Source organism: Epinephelus moara, chromosome 17 (assembly GCF_006386435.1).
Source record: "Epinephelus moara isolate mb chromosome 17, YSFRI_EMoa_1.0, whole genome shotgun sequence".
Lineage (NCBI taxonomy): Eukaryota > Metazoa > Chordata > Actinopteri > Perciformes > Serranidae > Epinephelus > Epinephelus moara.
In genome coordinates this window covers 15,641,895-15,654,439 of record NC_065522.1, presented here as the reverse complement: position 1 = coordinate 15,654,439, position 12,545 = coordinate 15,641,895, and the positions used below count along the sequence as shown (strand labels likewise).

At 38.1% G+C, this 12,545-nt stretch overlaps 1 protein-coding gene across 1 annotated transcript in view; it reads right to left on the bottom strand.

The window, feature by feature from the left end:
* Nucleotides 1–12,545, bottom strand: part of LOC126404691 (extracellular matrix protein A-like) — a 62,211-nt gene that overhangs the window by 3,076 nt on the left and 46,590 nt on the right. Inside the window, exon 25 of the mRNA XM_050068069.1 lies at nucleotides 2,226–2,232. Coding sequence (XP_049924026.1) covers nucleotides 2,226–2,232 — 7 coding nt within the window. The remainder of the gene's footprint in view (nucleotides 1–2,225; nucleotides 2,233–12,545) is intronic.

Here is a 12,545-nt window from a genome sequence, read left to right as displayed (position 1 = left end):
GCAACTGGTTCAACATGACTCAGCTCACCTGTTAGAATCAGCAACACTGATACGATGTGTGTGACACCCATCCTGGTTTTCTTTTTGTCTATAAAATCAAACAGTACAGAGATTTACTGACTTTTAGGTATCACACAGTGTTAAACCTGCAAATGAGAGTTTTCGTAATAGCAGTGATTATAGTCTTTTTCACTCAAGTTACACAAAACATTCAAAGGGAAAGGTCTGATGTAAAAAATAAGTATAATGCAGTATCTGTCCATGAAATAATCTGTATCCTGGTCCATGATTAATCTTTGAAATAACTGTGATAAAATGCTTGGTCTTGGTCTTGTCTCTTTGTCAGGATTCTGGAATTTTATTTTGTGACCAGTCAAGAACACAACTCCAGGGATATTACTAAATAACCTGTGTAAAAACAGAGTGTTGAATAAACATGGTGAAGTTGATTTCTTATATGTCTGCTCATAGAGAACAAAATTTACTTCCATTAAATTCACCTCCATAATGCCTTTAACTATTTAATAAAAACATTTCTCATATTATACTAACACATACAGACAATATGGCAATAACAGAGGTGAATAAAGAGGAATCTTCTTTTGTCTTTGTAGGTGTTTTTATGAGAATGTGGATCTTTGAGATCAATTTTGGGAGTGCCTATGGTTTGTATGTTCCACAGTTTCTACCATGCAGTATGGTACTCGCACTGGTCTTGGTCTTGGTCATGACTTGGTCTCGGTTTAGGTGGTCTGGACTACAGTACTGGTTGTCGTACACTGTACATTTTCATTCATGTGGCTCTTTAACAAAATACATAAACTGCCGACAAGTGAGAGAAAGGTTAGAAATGCCGAATAAATGGAGATGAAAAACAGAATTCAATAGCTCCCATATTTGGGGGAAACTAAAAAAACTGGAATATCAGCCAAATAGAAAGCTACAACTGGATTTTACAACATTTCATAATAACTTAATGAGGCAGTCACTTATTGTCACTTTAAATATGTGATAATGACACATAAATCATAATGAATGAGAATACATGAGCATTTCCTAAAGGTTGGATAGAGACTGTTGATAAAATACATTTGTACTTAAATATGTAAACACACAAACATTAAACACACACACACACACACACACACACAGTGTATAAGTGTACAAAGGTCTACATATATATATATATATATATATATATATATATATATATAGATATATATATATATATAATGAAAAATGCACTTACCCAAATGTAAAGATATGAGATGAAGGTATAAATCCCCCCCTTCTATCTGCTTTCAATTTTAAACACTATTCCAGTGTCTTAATTCAGTCCTGTTCACGTCTGTGATGTTCCAAACCTTTCACCTTAAGTGACAGTCCACATCTATTATGGCCTTTATATTGGAACAGAATAAAAGCTAATGACGTGACTCATAGGTGATAACTTTGAGAATGTTGGGACACCTTTGTGATAAACAAAACCACATCATAGGATACAAACTGCCAGATGTCAATATGTCAGTCTCTTGGCTTAGTATAATGGCATACTCCCTTTTTCATCCTGTGAAACAGGTTGCTGGTACATTCTTCTGAAGTGAATGTCAAAGGAAGTTCCTCCAGTGTGATGGGAGGTTATGACAAGGAAGTTTATTCAGATTTCTTATAACATGATCATGAAGCAAGGCGAAAGGCACCAAAAATAAAACAAGAAAAAAACAAACAAAACAAAACAAGGAAATTGTATATTTAAACATACTGAATGAATATTATCTATGATATTTGTTGGGTTTTTTTTCCCAGAGAAATGATATACATTTAATGATATACACACAATACATTTTCAGTACAAAACAATATTGTTTAGACAGACACATCTAAAAAAAAAAAAAAAAAAGTCTTGTTATTTCCACATATTCCTCTGGAGTGTCAGATCATGATGTCAGTATGTTTCCCTATAAAATCACTGTTGCAACAATCCCACTATTAGTTCATACATGTGACATCTGCCGGCAGCTCAGAAAGGCGCAGGGTGGCAGGGTTGTGCAGTTCTCACCGTGTCAGCGTGGGTTCTCTCCTGGTACTACTTCCCACAGTCCAAAGACATGCAGCTTAGTTGGTGACTCTAAATTAGTTGTAGGTGTGATGTGAGCATGAATGGTTGTCTGTCTCTATGTGTCAGCCCTGTGATAGTCTATTGACCTGTCCAGTGTGTACCCCACCTCTCACCTGGGACCCAACAGGTTAAGCAATTATAGAAATTAATAAGTGAATGAATGTATTACGACAAGTAAGTCAAAATATTCATGTAAATTAAATAGAAGACTTTTCTTCTTTTTAAGAAATTAATATTTTCTTTTCAGACTTTTCAAAATCTACAGATACCCTGTTATACTGCTGTTTCTTAAACACGTGTTTCACAAGTGGGTTGAGTGATGTATTTTCATCTTGCCAATTTTTATACAAAGTCAGTGATTTGTATGTCACGCAAATTAATATGAATATCCTTTCTACACGGGCGGCACGGTGGTGTGGTGGTTAGCACTGTCGCCTCACAGCAAGAGGGTTCCTGGTTCGATCCCGGGTGTGGGAGCCCTTCTGTGCGGGGTTTGCATGTTCTCCCCGTGTCAGCGTGGGTTCTCTCCAGGCACTCCGGCTTCCTCCCACAGTCCAAAGACATGCAGATTGGGGACTAGGTTAATTGATAACTAAATTGTCCGTAGGTGTGAATGTGAGCGTGAATGGTTGTCTGTCTCTATGTGTCAGTCCTGCGATAGTCTGGCGACCTGTCCAGGGTGTACCCTGCCTCTCGCCCAATGTCAGCTGGGATAGGCTTCAGCCCCCCCGCGACCCTCAAGAGGATGAAGCGGTTAGAAGATGAATGAATGAATGAATGAATGAATCCTTTCTACACACTGGCAGTGGTTAAATCTGAATTGTTCACTGTTCAAAAAATAAGGAGAACACTTAAATCACACATCAGATCATGATGAATGAATAAATCAAGTTGAAAATCTTTACTGATGTACATTGTATAATTTGGTGAGACCAAAGTGACAGTCAATGGAAACCAAAATCATCAACCCACTGAGGGCTGGATTCAAAATCACACCGAAAATCAAAGTAAAAAACTGAAATCAAAGGCTTATCACGGCAACTCAGAATGTGACTCAGTAGTGTGACTCAGATCACTGACCCACCGCCAAACCAGTCATGCAGTGTTTACCTGCTCTCATCTGTGAAGCCAATGGGTGCTTAATAGTGGTACTGGTGTCCTCTGGTGAATGCCAATGGAGCTGCACGGTGCTGGGCTGTGAGCACAGGTCCCACTAGAGGACGTCGGGCCCTCATGCCACCCCCATGGAGTCTGTTTCTGACAGTTTGGTCAGAACATGCAAACTTAGAAAAAGTAAGCGAAGGGCCACACATTGGACAATTGCACTGAACACACTGTGCTGAATTATGTTAAAATTTCAATGACACAGCAGAATGCTTTACAATAGGCTATTTGGCAGCCCAGAGGGCACCATTTTACCTGCAGCTTTGAGAACACTTGTTTGCACTTTCCCTTATGTGATTAACCTGTGATCTAATTTGCAAGCTAGGACCACTGATTTGCAAAATCTTCTGATTTTATTTTGAAGTAACAAAGTCATGAAAATGCTTGGGACATAGAAACACATAGAGTAAAACTGGAGTAAAATACCTTTACTCTAATTAGGGTTGGGATCCAGATCCGGTTCTTTTTTTGAACCGGGTCCAAAGTTCCAGTTCTGGAATTGGTTCCATCACATTTGGAGTAACGGTTCCTGCAAACGGTTCCTAGATTGTAAAAAAAAACAAACGTCACGTGCATTTCCATTAGAGTGCGGCACGGGCCGCATATTTCTGTCCGAACCCGACCAAGCCCGACATTGGGCCGCATATTTCTGTCCGAACCCGACCAAGCCCGACATTATTTAATGACTAAAGCACTGAGTTTGTGTCACACAGTTGTTATGGTTACAGGCTTTAACAGGCCGGGCGTGCGCCGTGGGTGCTCAGCGGAGAGGGAGACCTGCGTGTTTGAGACGGGAGCGGGCGGTGGGAGGTCTGAGGCTTCCAGCGAAGGGAGAGGGAGAAATATAACAAAATAAGATAAAATAGGAAAAACCTGTCTCCCTCTTTTATTTTATTTTCAGCGTTTAATCAAGGCGGAGGCGGGAGGTCAGAGACTTCCAGCGAGGGGAGCGATAGAAACAAACAGCCAATGTGTGTGTGTTCTGTTCAGGTGCTGTCATGTAAATAACAGTGCCCAAGCATGAATGCATATAAGTATTTTTTATTACATTGCTGTGGTTAATTTGAGGTAATAGTGTTACTGTAGAAATCAGAGAATCACTTTTTGTTGTTATATATTCTCAGGGAGATGATACAAGCTCTGAATCTGAAATACACACCACACACAAATGTGTATTTTCATCTAATTGTACTGTGCAACAGTTAGAATAAAGTTTTTGTATTTGTATGATTGCATTTGTGTTTATTATATACTTGTTTACGTATAGCAAGTATAATGAATATAATGTAGGAATCGGTAAGAGGAATCGGGAAGGAATCGGACTGTTAAGAAGGAGTCGGTAAGGAATCGGAATAGTTAAAATCCTAACGAGTCCCAACCCTAACTCTAATACATAGTAATTTAATGGAGTATAAACCAAGCTATACATTTTGTTTAGGAAATGTAGTGGAGTAAAAGTGAAAGTTGACAGAAATATAAATACTCAAGTAAAACAGAGATACTCTAAAATGGACATACACTAAATATTTTAACAAAGTGTTACTCTGTTACATTGCACCACTTTTTGGAAACTGTGTGATCCAGTGTGCTTGAGAGCAGGGTTGTGCTTGATGTCATTCAATTCTATTTTTTGCATCCAGGGGTGACTTTTTCTTGTTCAGCCTTTGCAAAGCTGGGTAAACTTGGTGTGGAGGTCTGTGAGAGTAGTGGTCGATGTGGCGCATCCTTAAGTCAGTTGCGTTAATTGCGTTACTAGCCTGTTATTTGAGGGTGGTGAACAAGAGTCAACTTGAGGTCTTTAGTCTAATCTAAATTTAGACAACACTGGGTTGGAATCAAGTTAGGCTGTTGACGCAAATTGAGATGGCTCAGGCGTGGGTTGCAGTGTTCTCACAAACACCAGCCCTGGAGCCATATGTGTGCCCTTTCCTATGAATTGTGGTTATGGACTTTTTTGAAAAGGTTAACACGGTCCCTTCAATATTAGTTTGGAGTCAGCCTAACTATTTTTATTTCTGTGGAATTTCTCCATTGATAAAACTAACCATGAGCCTCCAAAACAAACAAACAAACAAACAAACAAAAGAACAACAACAAACAAACAAAACGTTGTCCATCTTGTTACTTCAAAAACTATGTACTTATCAGTTAGGCCTATAGTTTGATGATTTTTTTTCCCTCAGAAAATGTTCTGGATCCATCAATCTTAGACCAGATGACGAATATCTTTTTCCAATCCATAGTAGTCACAAGATTATTTAATATCCAGTCTAAACCTCTCCAACATGTTTCACTGGATATAGGCTGTCTGTTGCAAAATTGTAAACAAAAACAGCAACACATTTCTAGTTTAATACTAACACAATATTTAACCATATTTTTTGCCAGCAGTACAATTGTTAATGAAGGGATGTCCAAAAACATCTCGACCAAACAAAGGACCTGAACCCAAATGCACGACTTGGGAATTAAAGTTCAAAATCAAAGTTTTATTAAATAAAAACACAAAATGAAAATCACTCTTGACAGAGGAAAAACCTACACTTAATCTAAGAACAAAAATGATCTAGAAAATAAACGCTATATCTTAAGAAACTAAAACTCACTGACTAAAGCTAGACTAAGAGAAAACAAACAGAAAATCACTCTACTGAGGCTGTACTACTACTAGGACAAAACAAACAGAAATCAAACTTGAACAAAGTATCAAAACAACAAGACCTGACAATGGCAAATGGCATGGACACGACACTGGTTCTCTCACACAAAGGACAAGACGAACATCGTTTCTTGGACATGACACTCCCCATATGGCAGATATATATTTATTTGTGAATTTCCCTCCAATAATTCTTTTATTTCTCCTCAGAATATTCTTACTTTTTAAAAAGCATTACACAGCAGTTAGTTCCAACCAAGGAATTTGATTGGACAGGAGGCATTCCATGAGTGCTGTTAAACAATGAATGTTCCTGAGAAAAGGAGGAAGGGACGGAAAGAAGCCTGAGTATTTCACTGTAAATCTCCAGGTTTGTTTATATGACATCAGAAGATGACGCAACGTACTGATTAAGCTAACGCCTCGGTATCACACTTATGTCACCAAAGCGACTGTCAACAGACTTTTCTTTCACTGGCCGCAAAATAAATGGAAACACACAGAGGTAGCCTACATGATAGATAGTAGCTGGTCTGTGGTAACGTATAGACCTAGCTTACACAAAGCAGCAAGCTAGTGTGCAGGAGTATTTTGTGGATTGTTTGGCAATGGTCTAGTCCAGTCACAGAACTATTTGTGTTGGCAGAGCCTAATAAATCATTCAATAAATATATAAATCTTAACCTGCTGCTGTTTTTTTTTTTACTGTTAATAAATGGCACTTATAGAGCTGTTACATAACAACAATTTGACAGTTAAAGTGGTGCTGCTGTAAATATCAGAACGGCTGTGATAAGCTGCTGCAGGAGGCCACAGGTACAACAGCACTCCCTCTTCTGTGATATTGCTTAAATAAATTATGATCTTGGTGGAGCAATTAACCCGTTCAGACCCCCTGTCCATTCCATGACCATAACTTTTCTATGATGGCTATATCTATGATAAGTCTCATCTGACTCCACCCACATGCCCAGACATATTTGATGGGCTGTCTATAAGCCAATCACAGCATTCTAGGCCTACATCATCTAAAGTCGAATGCAATAGAACCACACCCTCTTTTTTGACCAGCATGTCGGACTGTGAGGCAAGGAGGACTTACAAAGCACGGGTCAGTCTATTAATCATATTGATGTTGTATTACTTACACTTGTCACAAAATCATATGAAAGATTCATGGCTTTAACTGTTTGTTTGTTTTTTGAAAAATATCCATGTGAAGGGTTCTGAGGGGCTTAAATTTGAAAAAGCAACTCCGGATCTGTTATAGACAGAATCACACTGTTGTTGGGACCTGACCTCGTAAGTCAGAGTGAGAGAGAGTGAGAGAGAGTGAGAGAGAGTGAGAGAGAGTGTGAGAGAGTGTGAGAGAGTGTGAGTGAGAGTGTGTGTGATAGTGTGTGTGATAGTGTGTGTGAGTGGGTGGGTGGCTGACAACAGAAATCTACAAGATGGCTGAATCAAAGATGGCTTCAGCCCGGGGGAGGTTTTGCCTGACCATATGGACCGTCAGGACAAGGGAAAAGAAGCAGGAAGTTTGTCTCCCCTCTGTCGGTGTAGCTATGGTCAAAGCCAATTTGAGTGTCAGTAGTATGGGTATGCAATATGTGTTACAAAAGGGGCTGGGTTAGTACAGAGGATGTTTAGCTGCATGCAAGAAAGCATCAGCAAACAAAAATCACTTAGCTTTGGTGAAACCAACTAACCAATGACCTAATTTCAACAAAGATCACAACAAATAACTCAATACACAGCATTAAATCACAATTAACAGAATCAAAGTCTTGCTTAACCTGTATAATTGTCATAATGCTATGCCCAGTTATTACATTACCAATTCCTAAATGCATGGAAGAGTTGCTTTGTGGCGTGCTGCTTATGTTAGCCAACAGTTGCAGTTTGGAAAGAGCTGTGGTTCCAGGTGCAGCCTTTGCTGTGTCTTTGCTCTAAATATAATAAGCTTTATTTGTATAGCACCTTTCCAAACAAAGTTACAAGGTGCTTTAATGAGGGTTTTTTGAGAAGTGGTTGTACTAATGCAGTCTTGAAGTGGTCGGGAACTATGCCTGATGAGAGGGAGGAGTTAATTATAGTTAAAATAAAAGGACAAACTAAATGCAGGACTTCTTTAAGGAAGCGGGTGGGGAGGATATCAAGAGGACGGGATGTGGGCTTCATGTTGGAGATGGTTTTACCAAGATGTTCTATTGAGACAGGTTGAAATAAATTTAAAGAGCACGACAGATTATTGGGTGGATCGAGTGTTACAAGAGGCAGTGGGGTGATTTGATTTCTTATTGTACTGACTTAGAAAAGAAAGATAAAAACTCCTCACATGTCTCCGTAGACGGCTCAATCACAGTGGGAGGGGCATCTGTAGTGCGGCTGATAGTATTAAAAAGCACTCTGGTGTTATGCTGGTTTTTCTCAATAATATTGGTAAAATAGTTTGCTTGAGCATTTTTAATTTTCAAATTAAAATCTTTCATTAAATTTTTTATACTGTCAGAGTGGACAGTTAATTGTGTGGCCTTCCATTTCCGTTCTGCTTGACGGCAGATTCTCTTTAATGAGCGAATTTCCTCATTTATCCAGGGTTGAGAGGTATTTTTAGGCTTTTTGGTTATAAAAGGTGCAACTCTGTCTAGAATGTCTGAGCAGGTGCTGTTAAAACCATTTAAACTATTGTTAGTGTTCATTAAAGAGCAAATCTGGAACTCAGGAAGCAAATTCTTGACAGAATATGGAGGCAGAGGTTGAATTAAAAATGCGGGAGCGTGTCTGACTTTCAGGTTGGTTTGAGATAATGGGCAAGGTGGTGTTAAATAAAATACAATTATGATCAGTGACCCTAATATCAACACAGAGCGTGTTGTTTACAGTAATTCCAGTATATAAAACGAGATCCAATGTGTGGCCTTGGTGTGAGTAGGAGTAGGAGCGAGAGACAAACTAAAAGATTCCACCAGATTTAAAAACTCATTAGCTAAAAAATTCTCAGGGCAACAAATATGCACATTAAAATCACCTAAAATTAAAATATTATCGAATTTAGGGATAGCAATTGACAATAATTCTGAGAATTCTGTGATAAAACCAGTTGTAGATTTTGGTGGTCTATAAATAAGAATACAGAGGGTGCGTGCGCTACCCGAAACAGTGAAACAGAGGGATTCAAAGGTAGTGAAAGACCCAAAAGTGGTGCTACAACATTTAAAACAGTTTTTATAGAAAACAGCTAGACCACCCCCTCAGCCAGTTAATCTGGGTTGGTTCAGGTAAGAGTAGCCAGGGGGACTTGTTTCTATTAAAGGAGCTATGTTATCCTGAGTCAGCCATGATTCAGTGATTAGAAAAAAATCAAGATCATGGCTGACAACAAAATCGTTACATAAAAATGATTTATTAGAAAGGGATCTGACATTAAGAAGACCAAGTTTACTGTTAAAAGCAGTGGGATGTACGCTATCTGGAGTTGGTGTACACTTAACTGAAATGAGGTTACTATTGGTTACTAAAGGTGCAGGTCCGAGGAGACCAGTTGCTCCGTGTCTTTGCAGAGTTAGATGCTGGGGTGCTAACTCAACTTGGTTCTCCTTGTTGCTGGAAAGTTGGTTGCAAACCCTGTGTTTAGCACACTTACTTGCAAGATCATCAGGTTGGTGACATCACAGAGTCACATGTCTCTGTATCAAATCATCTGTGGTCCAGTGAATCCCAACACTGTTTATTTACAGTAACTTCCGGGTAGAAAATCCTCGTGCCACAGCAGTGTATTTTTTACCTACCGTGCGAGGAGATATGGTTTTATCAAACATGATAACAAAGACAACAAAGTACATAAAATAAGCACAGCAGAAATGTATCTATTTGGGGGGAAATTATGTTTATATACCAATTTCTAAGCAAGTATTTGGTATGTTAAAATTAAATGATTTCACAGGTAGCTCCTCAGTTCCACAGACATTTCATTAAATTATCGCATTATTTTACGTTTCAAAGCTCAATACTTTGATTAATACCCTTTAAAAACACATGCACAAAGCACAAACAAAAAGAGCAACTCGTGCCCATTCAAATTAGTGGTGTAGATAGGGTAGAATGAGGTCCCATAGTCAATTGTGCACCTTAAATGTCCCCTACCAATATTTTAAACCACCTTTTCTTTTCATCATTATCTAGTGAGGTACTTGCCGAGTTGCCAGGTTGTTTTCTGCAAATGTGGGCTATCTTGACAAAGAGTGAATGAGTGAGATATGGGAAATATCTGACCCACTGATCTGGCAACCATCAGGATGGCTACTACACATTTTCATTAGCTGAAGCTCTAATGTTACTGTTAGCTCATGTGAGATGGATGAATGAGATCAATTTAATGTTTAAGAATTAAGCATCACTGATTTAATATCTCATTTGATTTTATATTTAAAATCCAGGTAATGTTTTTGCTTGTTTGTGTTGATTGCTTGAACATGAAATTTTAACATCCACCATCTTTACTTACTTGTAGACAGAGTTGCCAGTAAAAAAGAAAAAAATGAGACAAATTGTAACAAAATAACAATCCTCTGTTAGTAGGAACTATCAACACCAACACAGGCAAGTGGAGCTGTAGGCTCTCAGGTGAGCTAATGTGAAATGGCTGGCTGTAACTTGAAAAATAGTTTCTGAGATTGCTTAATGGCAGATTAATGTTGCAGAGCACTGCCATAGTTCTGTGTAGCCCAAACTAAATCAGCTGACTGAAAAGTGATGTCTTCAAAGTGCATGTTCTGTTTGACCAACAGTCCAAACGCAGTGATATTTACTTATCATAGAAAACAGTGATAAACAACAATTACGCATGATTTTTACTTAAATAATTTCCTTATTATCAAAATCAATTTACTAACTGCATTTAATAGCTACCTTATGACGCTATAAGATTTTAGGGAATGATGAGGCAGGGATTGATAGTTCGTATTTATCTTTAATGCATCAGTGAAAACAATTTTCATTCACACACCTTATCTTCAATAAGCAGTGATTTATCACCTACTTAAAACAACAAAAGAGTATCACAGATTATGACATAAATGTTAATGCATACAAGATTTTTTATTTGTTATGTTTGTTTTTTGATCATTAGAAAGGCAGTATTTCTTACAAAAACTGTACAAACATTAAGCTAAGTTCTCTGAATACACATAGAAATAAACATAAATAAATGTAGTGAGTGGCTCATTATAGAATACACTGTTCTGACACTGCATTAATGATTACCACAACCTATAACACAAATCTGACAGTTTGTGTTTGAACAAAGAACACACTATAGCGAGTTTTACTTCAGTGAAATTAAGATTTTTAAACCTTACTAACTGAACAGCTCTTAAAGACTTCAAGTCAAATTCCTCAATAATCTGAATATATATAGTGATGTTGGGGTTTTCACAGCCCCTTTAAAGGTGTTTGCAACAACCTCAGCCTGTGGGATTCGATCTGGTGATGCCATGTTGGTGAACCTGAGCCACACCTCTGAAAGTCATCTGCACCTTTATTTATTCTTTACTGATCACAGCAACGTTCTTTGCTCCTGTAAAGTCTGTTTAGACATGCCTCTAAGATAACAGAGGTGTCTGTTTTGTCCACTTTTAAAAAGAAGATCTTTGCAAATAAGAAGCCTTTTAAGAAGATTTATCGTAAACGTCATTCTCACTGTGGCAGTTTTAAGTCTTTTGTATCATGGCTGTATATCAAAATGCTTTTTGTGAGAGTCATTGCAAAAAATTAACTGATAGTGGTTGATGCTGGTTTTAATGCTGGCGGTTACTCTGTGTCTGAGGTGACCGAAAAACAATGTTTCTCTGTGTGGTGGTGGTGTTTGAATAAATATGAATCTCATAGCCAAAGTAAAGAATGCACCACTCCCAGTTCTCTCTCCCTCTGGACAAACTTGATTAACTGACACAACAAAGGCTGAGAGCGTCTGTAAGACGCTATTGTGACATTTAATTATGGGAAATCACACGACAGGGTGTGACTGTCTGTAAACATCACTACTGCTTTAATTAAAGCTGCTGACGTTAAACATGCTGTGATACATTTTCTATTTCCCCACTAAAATCGCAAAACATCTCGTGAGAGATGATTTAAATTCCTCAAAGATTCTGTACTCTGATCATTGAAAGGTTTCTGACAGAAACTGTACAAACTACAATAAATCTCCCAGGATACAGCTATGCATGATTACATAGAAATACTTTGTATAAATAAGATAATAGACAGTTTTGACATCATGTATACCATGATGATAAAACTCTACACATTAGTTCAGGGTTGGGATGTGAAGCCCACTATGACCTGCATGTGTTCCTTCATTTAATTCACCATTCAGAAATAGTGATCCACAGTTTACTTTCCAGTGTGGCTGGCTTTACTTGTTTTGGCAGACATGACTAAACAAGACAACATTCGTAACTATCAAGTTAAATATTGCAAAAGATCAGTGCTCATTATTTTCTGACATACCAGGGCTTGAAATTATATTGTTTGGCTAATTATTCTAATGATGATTCAATGGACCATGTAGTTAAAGATGATTTGGACAGCAAGTTTATCAGC